Below are 14,982 nucleotides of genomic sequence, written 5' to 3' on the forward strand. Positions count from 1 at the left end.
CTGGGCTTGTTTGTTGTGAGCCCCGACTTATCAGCGCCCTGGTGCTTCCCCGCTCCCCATGCCTTCCTTCCGAGCCAATTGTTGATCCCGCAGTCTTGTCTGCGCTGGAAAAAAGGAGATTTCCTGCAATTGTTTCGCAGGACTTGCAACCCAAGGCAAATTTTTCTGCCTATCAGCCCCCCTCCCGAACACCAGGGCAAGGCTTGAGCCCCTTCGCTTCCCCTGCCAGACCGCGGGGCAATCACGGCTCTGTGATTAATTGCTGCCTGGCCAGAGGTGCTTCTCTGGCGACATCCATCTGCCATCGGCTCCTGTGGGAGCGCCGCCCCGGCAGAGTTCAGCGTTCAGCTCTTTTCCTCTGAAAAGTGCCCTGAGCTCATCCTGGTATCGAGGTGGCATCAGGCACAGTTTGGGCACCTTTGTTATAACCCACCCCAACCCCTCAGGATTCCCAGACCCGGGAAGTATTTTCCCCACAGAAGGATCCAGGAAGGATCCAGCCTCTGAGCCCAGCGGGGTGACAGTGGAGGGGACACTCAGGGACACCCATCCATCCCCAGGCACCTGCGGCTTCCACACCGACACCTGCCCGGGCCCTCCCTGTGCCCGTCCCCATCCTGCGGCAAAAATCAAACGGGAGGCAAGTCCCAGGGCTGGAAATCCAGTGAAATGTCACCCGCCCTGGGCTGTCTCAGGATGTTGCACCATGACGGTCATTTCCTGCCCAGCGAGCGGCCACCAAGCCCACCCGAGCTCCGCGCCCACAGGAGCGTGAGCTGCCAAGCCGAGAGGATCCCCCCGCTCCCGAGCAGCCCCTGCGCAGCCCTCCGGTGAGCCGGCGCCGTCCCTCCTCCCTCGTGTCCCTTCTCCTGTCCCTCTGTTCCCTTTACCATCCAGTGTCCCCTCTCCCACCCGTCTGTCCTTACTCCCGTTTGTCTGTCCCTGGTGCTGTCTGCCTGTCCCTTCTCCTGTCCACCTATCCCCTTTACCATCCATCTGTCCCCTCTGCCATCTCTCTGTCCCTTCTCCTGTCCACCTCTCCTCCCTCCCGTCCACCTGTCCCGTCTTCCGTCTGTCTGTCCTCAGTCCCAGCGGTCTCTCAGGACCTGCAGCACAGGGAGGACGGGAGGTTCAGGATCCCTGGGGGTGGCAGCTCCAGCCTCTCCCTGGTTTTGGGGCGGGTGGGTGGCAGCCTGGATGGGTGCCACAGCGATGACACTCTCACGGAGGACACTCGGCTGTGGCTCAGTCCCAGCTTGCCAGGCTCCAAGTGAAGCGGGAAGATCCCTCTGGAAGGGCACACTCCCACAGCATTCCCAAGGGGACGGCTGCTCCTGAATAATTCCAGCGGCACGAGGCTGGACGGGGTCTGCAGCGTCTTCGCTGTGTGGACGCAGCTGTGCTGGGATCCGAGCTCTCACTTGGAGCAATAAGAGGATGTTCAGGTCAACTGCATTTTCCTGATATTTGTAATTTTGTCACCTACTTGGACGTCCTGACGGCTTCCGGCAGAGCGAGGGAGGCTGGCGAGTGACCACACCCCGAGGGCTCGGTGGGAGCGGTGCCTTTCCCGCCGGAGCTGAGTCTCTGGGACAGTCACCGGCACCCGCGTGTGTCCCAGTCGCAGGCCCTGGGACAGGGAACAGCCACCACATATGTGACTGCTGTTTGTGGCTGGCATTTGTCCTGGGATGTGAGGGGATCGCCTGGGTGGACACAGCATCTTTTGAGGGTTGATGTAGGCAGTCACCATGGGAGTAAAAATCGGGTTAGAAACCCCTAGAAGGATCTTTTCGAGCCCCACACAAGCACTCTGTGTTTCAGGCTGCTCAGCTCAGTGCTCTCTCTTTCCCTGCAGCCACCAGGATGGCTGAGGTGACCACTGTCCCCACGGAGACACACACTGTCCCGAGCGAGTCTGGGGACTACCACAATTTGTCCGAGCTGTTCTACCTCCTGAACCACACCTACACCTACTGCGAGTTCAGCCTGGATGAGAACGTCAAGCGGGTGTTTCTCTTCATCCTCTACCTGGTCATCTTCGTGGTGGGCTTAGTGGAGAACCTCCTCGTCATCTGGGTCAACTGGCAGACACGGGGCCACAAGAGCTTGGTCAACCTCTACATCATCAACATGGCCATCGCCGACCTCGGGGTGCTGCTCTCGCTGCCCATCTGGATGCTGGAGGTGATGCTGGATTACACCTGGCTCTGGGGCAGCTTCCTCTGCCGCTTCACCCACTACTTCTACTTCGCCAACATGTACGCCAGCATCTTTTTCCTCACCTGCCTGAGCGTGGATCGCTACGTGACCTTGACCAGCTCCTCCAACTTCTGGCACCGGCACCAGCACCGCGTGCGCCGGGCGGTCTGCGCCTGCAGCTGGGTGCTGGCCGCCACCATCCCCATCCTGGAGGTGGCTCACATGCAGCTGGTCAACACCGGGGACCCCATCTGCATCTTCATGGCTCCTTTTGAGACCTACGATGAGTGGGCGCTGGCGGTCAGCTTGGCCACCACCATCGTGGGCTTCCTCATCCCCTTCCCCATCCTCGCGGTGTTCAACGTGCTGACGGCGCGGTTCGTGCGGCGCACCAAGCCGGAGAGCCGCAAGCACTGCCTGCTCATCTACGCCTACATCGGCGTCTTCCTGCTCAGCTGGCTGCCTTTCCACGTCGTGTTGACGCTGCTCACCCTCGACGGCAACCACATCATCCTGCACTGCACCTTCAGCCACTTCCTCTACTTCTTCTACGACATCATAGACTGCTTCACGCTGCTCCACTGCGTCGTCAACCCCATCCTCTACAACTTCCTCAGCAAGAACTTCCGCAGCAAACTCATCTCGGCCGTGGTCAAGTACATCCCAAAGGACCAGAGTGGCCAGAAGGGTGCTGGAAACTCCTCCTCCAGCACGCAGCACTCCATAGTCATCGCAAAGGACAACAGCCCCCCGGTCTAAGGGGGGTTGGACTCTCCCACCAGTTGTGGTGGCTCCCTGGGGACAGTGGGGTCGGTTTTCCCGTTGCTGAGGACACAGTTTGTTTGGGCACAGCCCTTCTTGGCTGGGCACCTCCCGTGGCAGGATGAGGTGCCAGGTTTGAGGAGAGTTGGGAGCTGCGGACATCTTGCCTCTAAAGTGCTGCTGTGTCCAACCTAAAGGAAGGATAAAAAGAAAATTTTATTCCCTGTTTGACAAGCGAAACCCTTGCAATAATAAAGCCTGTTACTCCACTCAGTGTCTGACACAACCCAGCCCCAAGATCAGATCCCCATCCTGCCCCAAGCTGTGGGGTTGGAGTGCACAATCTGCCCCATCACGGGTATTTCTGTATCCCCAGACTGCCCCTGACCCCCAGCCCCGGGCACGGCACTGCCTGGAGAGTCCCATCCCGAGTGAGAGAGAAGGAATCATCCCTTCGGAACACAAACCTCCCCTCACCATGTCCACAGCCTGATTTCTGAGAGATGAAGGCAAAGCAGCCCAAGGGGCTGAGCAGGGCACAGATCTGAGGGGAGGAATCATTTGGATTTGATCAGAGCAATTTTGCAAACCCAGTGGTAAATTAGCAGTGGCTAAACTGGGTTTGACCAGGAAGGACAGATCCAGACTGACTTTGGGTCCCCCGTCCCGTTAACTCCAGGTTTTTATGGCCACTGGGTGCATTTCTCAACTCCATCAGGCTCCAAAAGCCCTTCCCCTTCCACCAAAGTCCCTGTGGGAGCACGGGCACGTGTGGAAAACCTCACAGCTGGAGCACGGGCTGGGCTTGTGCTGTGCAAGGAACTGCAGCATCCGGAGAAAGTCCATCCTTGTCTGGATGCTGATCTCAGCAGGTCGAGCCCTCGCTGGGCGAAGGTGACAGAGCGACCGGAGCCCATAAATCTACCAGAGGCCTTGAGCTGCTCGAGGAGCACGTCGTGAGAAAAGCAAAGCATAAGCAGTTCTGGGGACAGGATGCTGTCAGAAGGGGTGGGAGCAGGATGTCTCGGGAGAAACCCATGAGCAGAGGTTAAGAGGGATACGGGGTTATCATGGGGCTGGCTGGGAAAGTGCCAGGGGTCCTTGATGGGGTAAAACCCTAAATACCTCAGAGTTCCTTCTGCAGGGACGTTCCTCTATATCTCGGGACACAGCACTGAGGGAACAATCCAAATCCACATCCTACACAGAAACTCTGGCAAGGCTCCAGCCCCCCCACCAGAATTCCCTTTTCAGCTGTTCCCCTTCCTCTGTTCCTCACACTTGTGAGTGCAGAACCCCAGGGGCTGTGAGACCCCCGGGCTGAGATCTGCACCCACAGGACCCCACTACCTTCATTCCCTGATCCCAAATCCTCCCCGAGCTTCCCTTTGCTAATTCCCTCCCATTTCCAGTGAAGAAATGGATGATAAATACACAACCAGTCACTCACCAGGGCAAAAATATATTCAAGATCCTTAATCATGTAAAATTTGGTATTTCACCTAATAAACCTAATTTTTAATTGTCTTAATTTCTCTGCACTTCTGTCCATGCACATCAGGGCCAGAGTGGCCTCAAATAAACTGTCACCCATGAGGTGACCTGGGCTGGGGTACCCTTTTTTTCTGTTCTGCCACCTCTATGGGAAGTTCTTCCTCGTGTCTGGGTGGAACTCCTTGTGGTTTTATTTATGGCCATTTATTGCTCCTTGTCCTGTCACACAAGAGGAAAAGTCCTCTTTGAGGTATTATTATGGATTGATGAGACTCCCCTCTCTCAAATGAGACATTTATATTGATAACTGAGATATTTTTATGGACTGATAGAATCTCCTCTGTCTCCTCCAGACTAATCAAGCGCAGCTCCCACAGTCTCTCATCACTGAGATACTTCAGACCTCTCAACACCAGCCTGGCCTCTGCTGGACCTGCTCCAGTAAATCTTTGTCTTTGCTGAACTCAGTTCCCAGCCCGTGGAGCTCCAGTTCCTGGCAAACACAGCGCTGGCAGCACAGGAAAAGCTCATCCAGGCACACAAACCCTGGGATTCCCCAACGGATGGGCTCTGCTCCCACCCTGCTGCTGCACCTCTCGCTCTCTCCTGTTCCTGTATCCCACAGGAATGTCCCACCCTGTTCCTCTGAGCCATTCCCAATCCTGGGGCCACACCACAAATCCAGCATGACACAGGGATGGCCTCACCTGCTTCCCAGGCGTTCCTGGGACAAAGGTGTTTCATAAAGAAGCAGCTACAAGAGGGCAATGTTTTCCATTTTATTATTCTAAATAAAAAACACACTTTGTGCTGAACAATGGAGTAGAAAAGAACCCGATGTACAACGATTTTAGACATCTACCATTTGGAGGGGAGAGGGGGAAAAAAAGTTTACAAAATATACAAAACTTTACAGCAAATAGATAGTAAACACTTAAATAGCAGGAGGTCAGTACCTACGATTAACTTAACAAAAAGGTTAGACAGCAAGTTCAACTCTTGTTCTTTCTTCTTCTGATCAGTTACTCTGATGAGAGACCTGGATCCACTGAGAACAGGGGAAGTGAATTTTGTGTTGGGGATGGGAGTGAGCCTGGGCTCGAAGCACAGCCCTCAGAGGGAATTCCCTGTCCGGGCTCCCCAGGAGGCTCCGTGACCTGGACACTGCCAGAATTTCCCCTCTGCAACTCCCTCTCCTACCCCAGGATCCCAAAGCACTTTGCAAACACCTCAGGCTGCCCCAGGAGAGGTAGGTGGGTGTCCCCACAGTCACCAAGAGCAGTGGGGACAGGAGAGAGCCAGGTTTGCCCACTGTGGTAGAGAAGGAACGAAATCCAGTATGGAGCCACTGCTCTGACTCTCCCAGTGCTGAACTGGAGCTCCCAGCCAGGTTGTCCAGACACAGGGACAGGGATGATGACCTTGCCAACTCCTGAAGGCTCGGGAACACCCAGGACCCTCCTGGGGGGAGCACTCAGGTCTCTGACGCTCTGGGAAACATCCCCCAGGAGTTAGCAGCAGCAGGTTCAGACCCATCCCTGCAGCCCCTCCACTGCTGATTTAGGGATGTTCCATGTGGGAATGATCCATTTAAACTCAGGCAAACAGAAATTCCCTGGATCAGAGCCAGCAGCAAGCAGAGGGCTCCTGCTTTCCCCCTCCCAGGGCCAGGAGCAAGGGCTGGCTGAGCCTTGTTGGTGTTTCGGTGTAAAAGCTTCTCTTTTTTGGTTCATGCGCACAAAAGGCTTTTGCTTTTCAGCTTAGCGAGATCCAGGGCTGCAGACCCTCCCTGAAGCTCACCACAGCTTCTGCAACATTCCAGGAGGGTCTCAAGGCTCTCCTAGCCTTGTCTATCCCTCACCCCCTTCACAGCCACCTCCAGAGCAGTGCAGGTCGTGTCCATCCCTAGCCCTGGCCCCAACCTGTCATCAGCTGGGCACAGCCCTGAGTTCTGCACTCGAGGGGACCCTGCACGAGCAGAGGGTGGGACTGGGTGACCCCTGATGGTCCCTTCCAGCCTCATCCATCCCACGATTCCACGACAGAAACCTCGGAACACAGAGAGCAGCTCAGAGGAGCCCACAGAGAAGCTCCCACACTTCCCAGAGCACCACACCATTCCCAAAATCACCCTTGCTCTTGTAAAACCTAACACGGCTCGACACAGCTCCACAGTGATCTCAGGACCACGAGGCCACAAGGTTCAGAACTCAGAGATGCAGCAGCCAGGCCAACCCAGAGCTGACCTTGGCTCTGGTGCCTCCCCTCCTCCAAAGCCAGGCTCCAGACACTCTCCCTGCTCCTGGAGGTAGGTCGGTACCACGGGAGGTACCACCCTCATTTTACAGATGAGGAAACTGAGGCAAAGAGGTGAAGCGACTTGCCCAAGGCCACGACGGAGCCAGAAGAGAGACCCACGAGCACTCTGAGCACTCCAAATCCAGCCCCCACTGCAGGATGGCCCTTCCTGGGTGTCCCTTCCTGGGTGGGGGGTCCCTTCCTGGGTGTCCCTTCGCAGGGAGGGGGCAGCGGGGTGAATTTCCAGGGTTTGCAAATCACTAGTTTAAGTTTAGTTTAGTTTAGTTTTAGTAACAGTAAAACTTGACAGAAGCGCAGGAGCCGATCCACGACCACCGAGGCTGGAGAGCCCCGGGCACTTCCATGTTTGTGAGGTAGAATGAGTTACCCGAGGGCAGTCCCAGCTTGGAAATGGCTGTTCCTCCCCACCTCTTGCCCCACAGCAGGGTAACATGGGGAGAAGCTTATCCGTGCCTTTCCCAGTGTTAATGCTGTTGGCACCAGCTGACCTGGCCTGGGGTGGCCAGGAGAGACCCCCAGGAGTGACCAGGAGAGTCCCCCATGCTGAGGTGGACCTGACACAGGGTCAAGAGACCTTCCTGTGCCCAGGAGAGCTCCCTGTGCCAAGGAGAGCCCAACACGTGTCCAGGAGAATTCCCCATGCCCAGAAGAGCCTCCTGCACCAAGGGGCACCGAAACATAGAGGGGGAGAGCCACCCGTGCCCAGGAGGGTCCCCCACACCCAGGGGAGTGGTCAGAAGTGCCCAGCACGCAGCCAGAGAGGCCAAACCATCACCGTGGCTCTCACTCCATGAACAAACTCCCATCACTCCAACCACACACACATTTGCCACCGGAACGTGTCCGGGATGTGGCGATCCAGGTGTGGGAAGGGGGATCCCTTCGGCAGGAGAAAGGTCCCTCCTCCTTCCAGGGAGTTAAGGCAAAAGCTTCCTCCTGACTCGTCTGCCTGGGGCACAGCGTGAGGCTGGGGCAGAGCAGAGCCAGGAGACTCCAGGCTCTCCGTGGCCACCACAAATCACCTCCCAGGGAGCATGGACCTGCCTCCCCTCCCTCTCCAGTCCGCTACTGGAGATCTCTGTGCTCACACGGCCACAGGCTCTGCAGGGAGGTCGTGTGGCTCTTTCTTCATCTCCTCCTCCAGGTCTCAGGGCATGAGCGAGTCCCAGCCACAGCAGAGAAAACACGACCTGGGAATCTGTGAATCCCCTGCTCCTGGTTTCCTGCTGGGATTCCTCCTTGTTTACACACTCAGGTGCTTCCTGCTCCTCTCCTCAGCAACACAGCAATGGCCAATCCCAGAGCGCACTTTGCCCATCTCCTGGCAGTAGCAGCAGGACACCAGGGATGCCCAGAATGTCTTTTTTCTTTTTTTTTTTTCCTTTTTGCTTCCTTTCCTTCGAGTCCAGCACCTGCTCTGGCTCTGTCCCTCTCCACTGAGGTCAGGTGTGAAAATCTTAGCAGCATCAGTTTGTGGACAAGCTCAGGGTTAGCCTGGTCAAGTGGGCTAAAAGGTACAAAACAAAATAAAATAGAATCTAGACTCAAAAACTAGTGAGAAATGCTAAAAGCACAGAACTCGATGGCCTCTAACAGGACCAGAGGTAAGTAAACACGACAGACTCCTTGAAACAGTGATGTACCTCACGTGCTGTTAATTTGTACAACGCCACCAATCTAAAAAGCCCTAGCAAGGCTTCCTCAAAAAAAACCCAAAAAAACCAAACCAAATTAAACCAAAACCAAAAAAAAAGAACTCCATCCATGATGCCTGACCATTAAATAAAACGAAACAACTTCTTTTTTCTTCTTCTTTTTTTTTTTTCTTTTTTTCCTTTCCCTCCACGGCTTCCGCCACTAACACTCGCTCCCTCCTCCGCCGGCCCGTGCCCCATCAGCTATCCGTGTTTTTCTCGGCCTCTTTGGAATGGATGATGTACATGAAAGTCTGTTCGATGGTGAAGTCCGGCGGCAGGCTGCCCTTGTGCACCCCTATGTGCTTGCTCATGAGGTTGAGCGTGGAGCTGTAGTGGCCGCACACCGTGCAGCGGTACATCAGGGCCCCCGAGTGCGTCCGCAGGTGGCACTTGATGGTGGAGCGCCCGCGGAAGAACTTGTGGCACACCTTGCACTGGTACGGCTTCTCCCCGGTGTGGATGCGCCGGTGGTAGTTGAACTCGCTGGTGTGGGCGAACCTCTTGCCGCACACCTTGCAGCTGTACTTGCTGTTGCCCGGTTGGTTCTGCAGAGCCAGCTCTTCGCTCAGGAACTCCTCGGGCAGCTTCCTCTTGGGCAGCCCCTGAGGCTGCAGGCGCTCCCCAAATCCCGCCCGGATGTCCAGGCTGCCCCCGCATTTGTGCTGGCTGACGTGGTAGCGATAGGCGGCTTCCAGCTTGAAGCTCTGGCTGCAGAAGTGGCACTGGAAAAGAGCCTCCTCCACGTGCTGGTGCACGGCCAGGTGCTTCTCCAGGAGCTGCCGGTCCACGAAGCTGCTGGCGCACACGGAGCAGGAGAAGACGGAGATGCCCAGGTGGGACAGGGTGTGCCACATCAGGCTGCAGAGGCTCAGGTGCCGCTGGTCGCACACGCCGCACGTCTGGCTCTTCAGGTTCACGTGCTCCAGCAGGTGGTTCCGGACCGTGTGGAAATCTTTGGCCAAAGGTTTCCCGCAGGCGGCACAGGCCAGCTCGGGGCCGGGCCCTCCCCCAAACACGGCCACTTTCCCCGGCAGGGGGTCACTGGGGTGGACAATGACATTGTTGTCGAAGACACCGTCCCGCCGGTGCAGAGTCAGCTGCCACTGGGTGAAGAACTTGGTCTCGCACATGTCGCAGGAGAAGAGGAAGATGCCGATGTGGGACAGCACGTGAGTGACCCTGGAGTTGCGGTCCTGGAAGTGGGTCTCGCAGACTTTGCAGTTCCCGGTGAGCAGGTCGACATGGTCCCTGGCATGCTGGCGGATCAGCTGGATGTTGGGCTCCAGCACCTTCTTGCACACCTGGCAGGGCATGGCTTTGCTGTCCCGGCTGTCACTCTCAAAGGCCAGTTCCTCCTCGCTGTCATCGCTGAGCTCAATCACTTCCTCGGATGGGACCAACTCTTCTCCAGCATCCTCAAAATGCAGCTCGGCCTCTCCCAAATCCTCCAGCTGGAGCTCATCCATCTGCTCGAATCCCTGCTCTTTGGAGTGGTCGCTGTTGCTGGGGCAGGAATTGCTCCCCGTGGAGACATCCAGGGAGGGGTCAGTGGGGAAGAAGCCACCCTTGCTGTAATCACCATTGCTCTGGGCCTTGTACTGAGGGCAGGAGTTGCCGGTGGTCTGTGCCATGACATTCCCACCGGGCTGGGCCCCCAAACCCGTGACTGGAGCGAACTGCCCCGGATCCGACTCCTGCTCTGTCTTGGGAGGCTGCTGTGGGTGCATCAGGGGAAGAGCCTGGCTGACCTCACCCACGGGATTCCTGTCATCCTCTTTGTAGCTGCCCGCCACGTCCCCGTGCAGGAGGTAATTCCGCTCGGGACCGAAGTGCTCCGCGCCGCTCCGGATGTCCCCCAAAGAGTGGCTCTGCTCCGAGGAGGCGCTGCTCAGCGGCCCAGCCCGGCCTTCCCCCACAGACAGGGCAGGCTGCTTAGTGATGGCCGAGCTCTCCAGGTCGGGGAAGGTGGAGTGACAGGCCTGCAGCAGATCCTCCATGCCCAGCCGCTCCGCCACCTCGTAGATGACACCCACGTTGATGAGGTCAGTGAAGAGCTCCGAGGTGTACACGAAGCTCAGGATCTTCTCGAAGTTGGCCGGCGTGATGAAATCCACCACGTAGGTCCTGGCAGCGTCCAGCCCCGTGTTGAGGAAGAGGTTCTGGAAGTAGCCAGCAGCACAGGCCAGCACGGCCTTGTGCGCGGCAAAGGAGCGGGAGCCCACCAGGATGGTGACGTCACACATGGTCTCGGACAGCCGGCACTTGTTGAGTTCCTTCAGCAGGTTGTTGGGGTGGTTGGTGCTGTGCAGCTTGATCCTCATGCCCATCTTAGCAGCTGCTTAAGAGTCCCTTCTCCTGGTCAGCTCGGCCTTCACGCTTTCATCCGCGGCGGGAGCAGGAACTGGCAGGGCAAGGGGCTCTGCAGAGGGGAAACGCAAAAAAATATTATTTAACCACCAAAGCAACACCATTTCTGGTCATTTTCCACCTTTTTCAGGAGCCATGGAGCAGCAGCTCAGCTGGAGATGGACTAAACCTGTCTTGTCACCTCACAGACCGACTTTTGCGAAGCAGCAAAGTCGAAACAAAAAGATGCTGACTCTCAGAGGCAACCTGAAGGTCCCACTGCTATTGGGGCATGGACAGAGATCCTGCTGACTCTGAAACCCAACCGGAGCCTGTTCCAGACATCTGCCTTCTTCCTGAGCTGGGGATGAGGCTCCTCTCCAAAGAGATGTCACTCAGGCTGGACATGCCAGTTGAATTCGCCTCTAGGTCTCTTCCAGCTGCAGCCACTTCATTCCTTTGCTTCAGGTTCCACCTGTACCCACAAGGAGACTTCAGGCTCCCAGGTGGGATTCTCTGCATTCCAGCCTTGTGGATTCCCCTGGGATTTCTTGTTTGCTCTAATGGAGCCCATGGCACCTCTCAGATTCCCTAGCTGCCACCACACTTGTCCCTCAGCACTGGCCATTCCCCCCAGTGTCCTCCCAGCTTGTCCCACTGCCTTTGTCCCCCTGTCCTGCTCACGGATGCCCCAAAAGTTCTTGGGATTTCACGAACTTACCCAGGGAGCTCTATCCTTAATTCCCCTATTCCTAATTCACTGCCTTTCCCTCCTTGAGGCAGGGAAGAGCGAGCCCAGAAGAAGGCAGCAAAGAGCGGGAGTTTGGAGGAGGCTGGAGCTGCCCCTGCCCCGGGGCTTTGGGGACAACCAAAGGACGGGCTGTTCTGCCCCGGGATGCGGAGGGATGGGGGAAACACCACCGGCGGCTGGGGAGGGCGAGGTGGAGCACGGAGACGCCGCGGGGAAAGCTCTGGAAGGCAAACGCTCCCCAACCCGAAAAGCACCTGGGCAATTCCTGCGGGGTGGGGATCCTGTGGAGGGGATGGGGCAGGAGGGAAAAGAGCGGCAGAGAGGATGGGGGACCGGGGGGGCACCGGGAATGGGGGGCGCGGGCGGGCAGGAGGCTCCGCGCCGCCGGAGGACGCGGGGTCCCGAAGCTGCTCCGGGAGAAACGGGAGGAGATACGGGGGAACGGCGGGGTCCCCCCGTGGGGCCCGGGGAGGGGGGGCAGGAACGGGCCCCGGGGCAGCCACGAAAGGCGGCGGGACGCCCCGGGGGGAGGTAGGAGAAGGTCGGCGCGGGGCTGGCGGCGGGGGCGCGGCGCGGGGGCCCTGCGGGGGCCGGGGGTCGCGGGCGGGGGTCGCTCCTTACCCGCCCGGCGCCCCGCACCATCCCGGCCCGGCTCACACAAAGGCGCCGACCCGCCCCGCGCCCGCCCCGGCCCGCGCCGCCTTCCGGGACCCGCCGCCCGCAGCGCCCCCAAGCGGCGTGGAGGACCCAGAGCGGGGGCACCGGCCCGGGGCCGGACACACGGACACGGGGACACAGGGACACATGGACACATGGACACACGGACACATGGACACATGGACACAGGGACACACGGACACGGGGTGGGACACATGGACACATGGACACACGGACACACGGACACGGGGTGGGACACATGGACACATGGACACAGGGACATACGGACACATGGAAACACGGACATGGGTCGGGACACACGGACACGGACACAAGGACATACGGACACACGGACTCGGGACCAGACACTGGTCGGGACACACGGATATGGGACCAGACATACGGACACAGGGACATGGGGCGGGACACAGGGACACGAGCACATAGACACGGGGCGGGACACACGGACACGGACACAGATGCATGGACACGGGGCGGGACACACGGACACAATAAGGGACAAGGGATGGGACACAGGGACGCTGGAAGGGGCAGGGAAAAGGGCACGCAGATACGGGAAGGGACACATGAACGTGGGCATGGGCAGGAGCACAAACACCGACCCGGTCACGGACACGGGGACGAGCAGAGACACATGGACACAAGAAGGGACACGGACACGGGAAGGGGCACGGACACGGGAAGGGACACGGACACGGGAAGGGGCACGGGGACTTCCCCAGTTACGGGGGCTGCTGTGGGGAAGGGAACGGTCACTGTAGCCCAAGATCACACGAGTCCCGGCCCCGCAGGTCCCGTGGGCTCATCCCCGCATCCCCACCCCCGTGGGCTCTTTCCCGCAGCTCCACCCCCGTGGGCTGTCCCGAGCGGGTCCCGGAGGCGCAGCCAAGACACAGAGACGCCGTTTGCGCGTGTCCCGCGCAGACACGGGTGGGTGTTTAGCGGGGCACGTCCAGGTGTACACGGGTGCACGGACACGCGCGCGTGGGGCAGAACGGCCGCGTCCCCGGCGGGTCCCACGACGGCACGGTGGGCGCCGGCTCCCGGGACGTTCCCGCAGTCGGTCCCACCGTCCCCGGGACGCCGGGCACATTCCCGGGACACCGGGCACAACCCGGCCGGGGCCCCTCCGCGCGTGGGGGGCTCGTTCCTCGGCTCAGGCCGCCCTCAGCGGAGCCTCGCCGGGAACCGGGGGTCCCGGGGAGCACCGAGGGGACGAGCCGCCGCCTCCCCGCCCCGCCGCTCGCCCGGGCTCCGCTGCTCGCTTCCCCATGAGCCCCACGAAGAAATCGTGCATGTCTCCTGCGGAGAGACCGACGGTCAGCGGCACCGGCACCGGCGGCGGCACCGGCGCCGGTACCGGGCGGGACTTACTCTTCTGCGGCGCCGCGGGGGGACCTGGAAGAGACCGAAGCGGGTGAGCGGAGACCGGGGGGACAGCCACCCTCCCACCCGAGTCCCCCCCGCCCCTCACCGGCGCCCTCCTCCCGCAGCAGCTCCAGCGCGGCGGCGGCGGCGGCCCCGGGGCTGCCGCGGGCGCTCCACGGCAGCGGCTCCGGGACGGGCATCCCCTGCGGGAGCGAAGAGGATGAGCCGGGTGGGAAGGGGTCCAGGAGCTCCCGGGGATCCAGGATCCGCCCGCAGCTTCCCCCACGACGGTCGTACCTGTGCCGGGCCCGGTGGCGCGGCGGGGACGCGACGAGCGAGGGCGAGCGGCAGCGCCAGGAGGAGCAGCACCGCCAGCACCCGTCGGTTCTTCATCCTCAGGGAGAGCTGAGGACGGTGATCAGCGACGGAGCGGCGGGGCCCGGGGCTGTCCCGAGCTGGCGAGCCCTCGATGAGGTGGCTCGGGGTGAGTCTGGGACCGAACCGGGCTCTGGGGAGGGAAATCAGCGAGACGGGAGCCGGGGGAGCCGGAGGCGGCGGAACCCCCTCTCGGCTGTGCGGAGGAGGGACCGCGCCGCTTCCCGGGCTGCCGGTGTCCCTCGGACGGGGCTGTGTCCCGGGGGTGCATTACAGGAGTGGGAGGCCCGTTACGAGGTGTGCAGAGGGACACGGCCCTGCTGTGGCCCCGAAGGTGCCGTGTCCCCACTCGTGCCCCTGGTGCCTCGGTTGTGTGCTCACACACGAGCCGTGCAAACACTCACGAGTGTGGGGCACGGACACGGCTCAGGCTCTGTCCTGCACCTTCACCCATCTCAGCACACCCGTGTCCTCGGACACACTCCCTGGCACGCATATGCTTGCCCACAGCCGGAATTGCTTCCAGAGCCCCCCACCAAACCCTCCCCAAACTCAAGCAACACCCTCACCCCATCTCTCCTCCTGCCTGTGCCCTCCCCAGTGCTGTCCCAACCTCCGCTTCCTCCTTCTCCCGTCCTTTAACCAGGGTGAGGACAGGGCACAGCAGTTCCCCGGCACCCTGAGAAGCCCCCGGGGCCGTAGGACACAGGGACACAGACCTGCCCAGCCCTCCGGTGGAGTCGAGGCCTGAGGGACCCTCGTCGCCGGTGGCTGTGGAGCAGGGAATCCTCGAGGCGTGGTGGGCACTGGTGATGGACGGCAGCGGTGGTGGTCAGCGGCAGTGGGCAGCGGTGGTGGGCAGTGATGATGGACAGCAGTGGTGGTGGGCAGCAGCGGTGGGCAGCTCCCCCGGCCCGGGCTCAGCCGGGAGGAGAAGTACCGGGGCAGCGGCTGCTGCACGGCGCTAAATAAGGGGCTCTGCCCATGGCA

The 14,982-nt window shown here is 59.9% G+C and overlaps 3 protein-coding genes across 4 annotated transcripts; 1 reads left to right on the forward strand and 2 right to left on the reverse strand.

Annotated features, from left to right (window-relative positions):
• Positions 1-755: 755 nt before the first annotated feature.
• GPR182 (G protein-coupled receptor 182) lies at positions 756-4,491 on the forward strand. The gene is made up of 2 exons (XM_066337457.1): positions 756-830; positions 1,859-4,491. The coding sequence occupies exon 2, from the start codon at positions 1,867-1,869 to the stop codon at positions 2,959-2,961; it is 1,095 nt and encodes a 364-aa protein (XP_066193554.1). The 5' UTR covers positions 756-830; positions 1,859-1,866; the 3' UTR covers positions 2,962-4,491.
• Positions 4,492-8,231: 3,740 nt separating this feature from the next.
• ZBTB39 (zinc finger and BTB domain containing 39) lies at positions 8,232-12,260 on the reverse strand. 2 transcript variants are annotated; one of them, XM_066337445.1, is made up of 2 exons: positions 12,193-12,260; positions 8,232-10,893 (listed from the first exon to the last, which is right to left on the reverse strand). In XM_066337445.1, the coding sequence occupies exon 2, from the start codon at positions 10,799-10,801 to the stop codon at positions 8,672-8,674; it is 2,130 nt and encodes a 709-aa protein (XP_066193542.1). In that variant the 5' UTR covers positions 10,802-10,893; positions 12,193-12,260; the 3' UTR covers positions 8,232-8,671. The 2 variants fall into 2 exon arrangements, with proteins under 2 accessions (XP_066193542.1, XP_066193543.1); XM_066337446.1 differs by lacking the exon at positions 12,193-12,260 and adding an exon at positions 11,542-11,600.
• Positions 12,261-13,349: 1,089 nt separating this feature from the next.
• TAC3 (tachykinin precursor 3) lies at positions 13,350-14,830 on the reverse strand. Its single transcript, XM_066337471.1, has 5 exons — positions 14,712-14,830; positions 13,915-14,125; positions 13,724-13,820; positions 13,624-13,647; positions 13,350-13,551 (listed from the first exon to the last, which is right to left on the reverse strand). Exons 2-5 carry the CDS (start codon positions 14,008-14,010, stop codon positions 13,406-13,408), a joined length of 363 nt encoding a protein of 120 aa, XP_066193568.1. The 5' UTR covers positions 14,011-14,125; positions 14,712-14,830; the 3' UTR covers positions 13,350-13,405.
• Between the last annotated feature and the right edge of the window lie 152 nt (positions 14,831-14,982).

The sequence above is a fragment of the Sylvia atricapilla genome, chromosome 29 (assembly GCF_009819655.1).
Source record: "Sylvia atricapilla isolate bSylAtr1 chromosome 29, bSylAtr1.pri, whole genome shotgun sequence".
Taxonomy (NCBI): Eukaryota; Metazoa; Chordata; class Aves; order Passeriformes; family Sylviidae; genus Sylvia; species Sylvia atricapilla.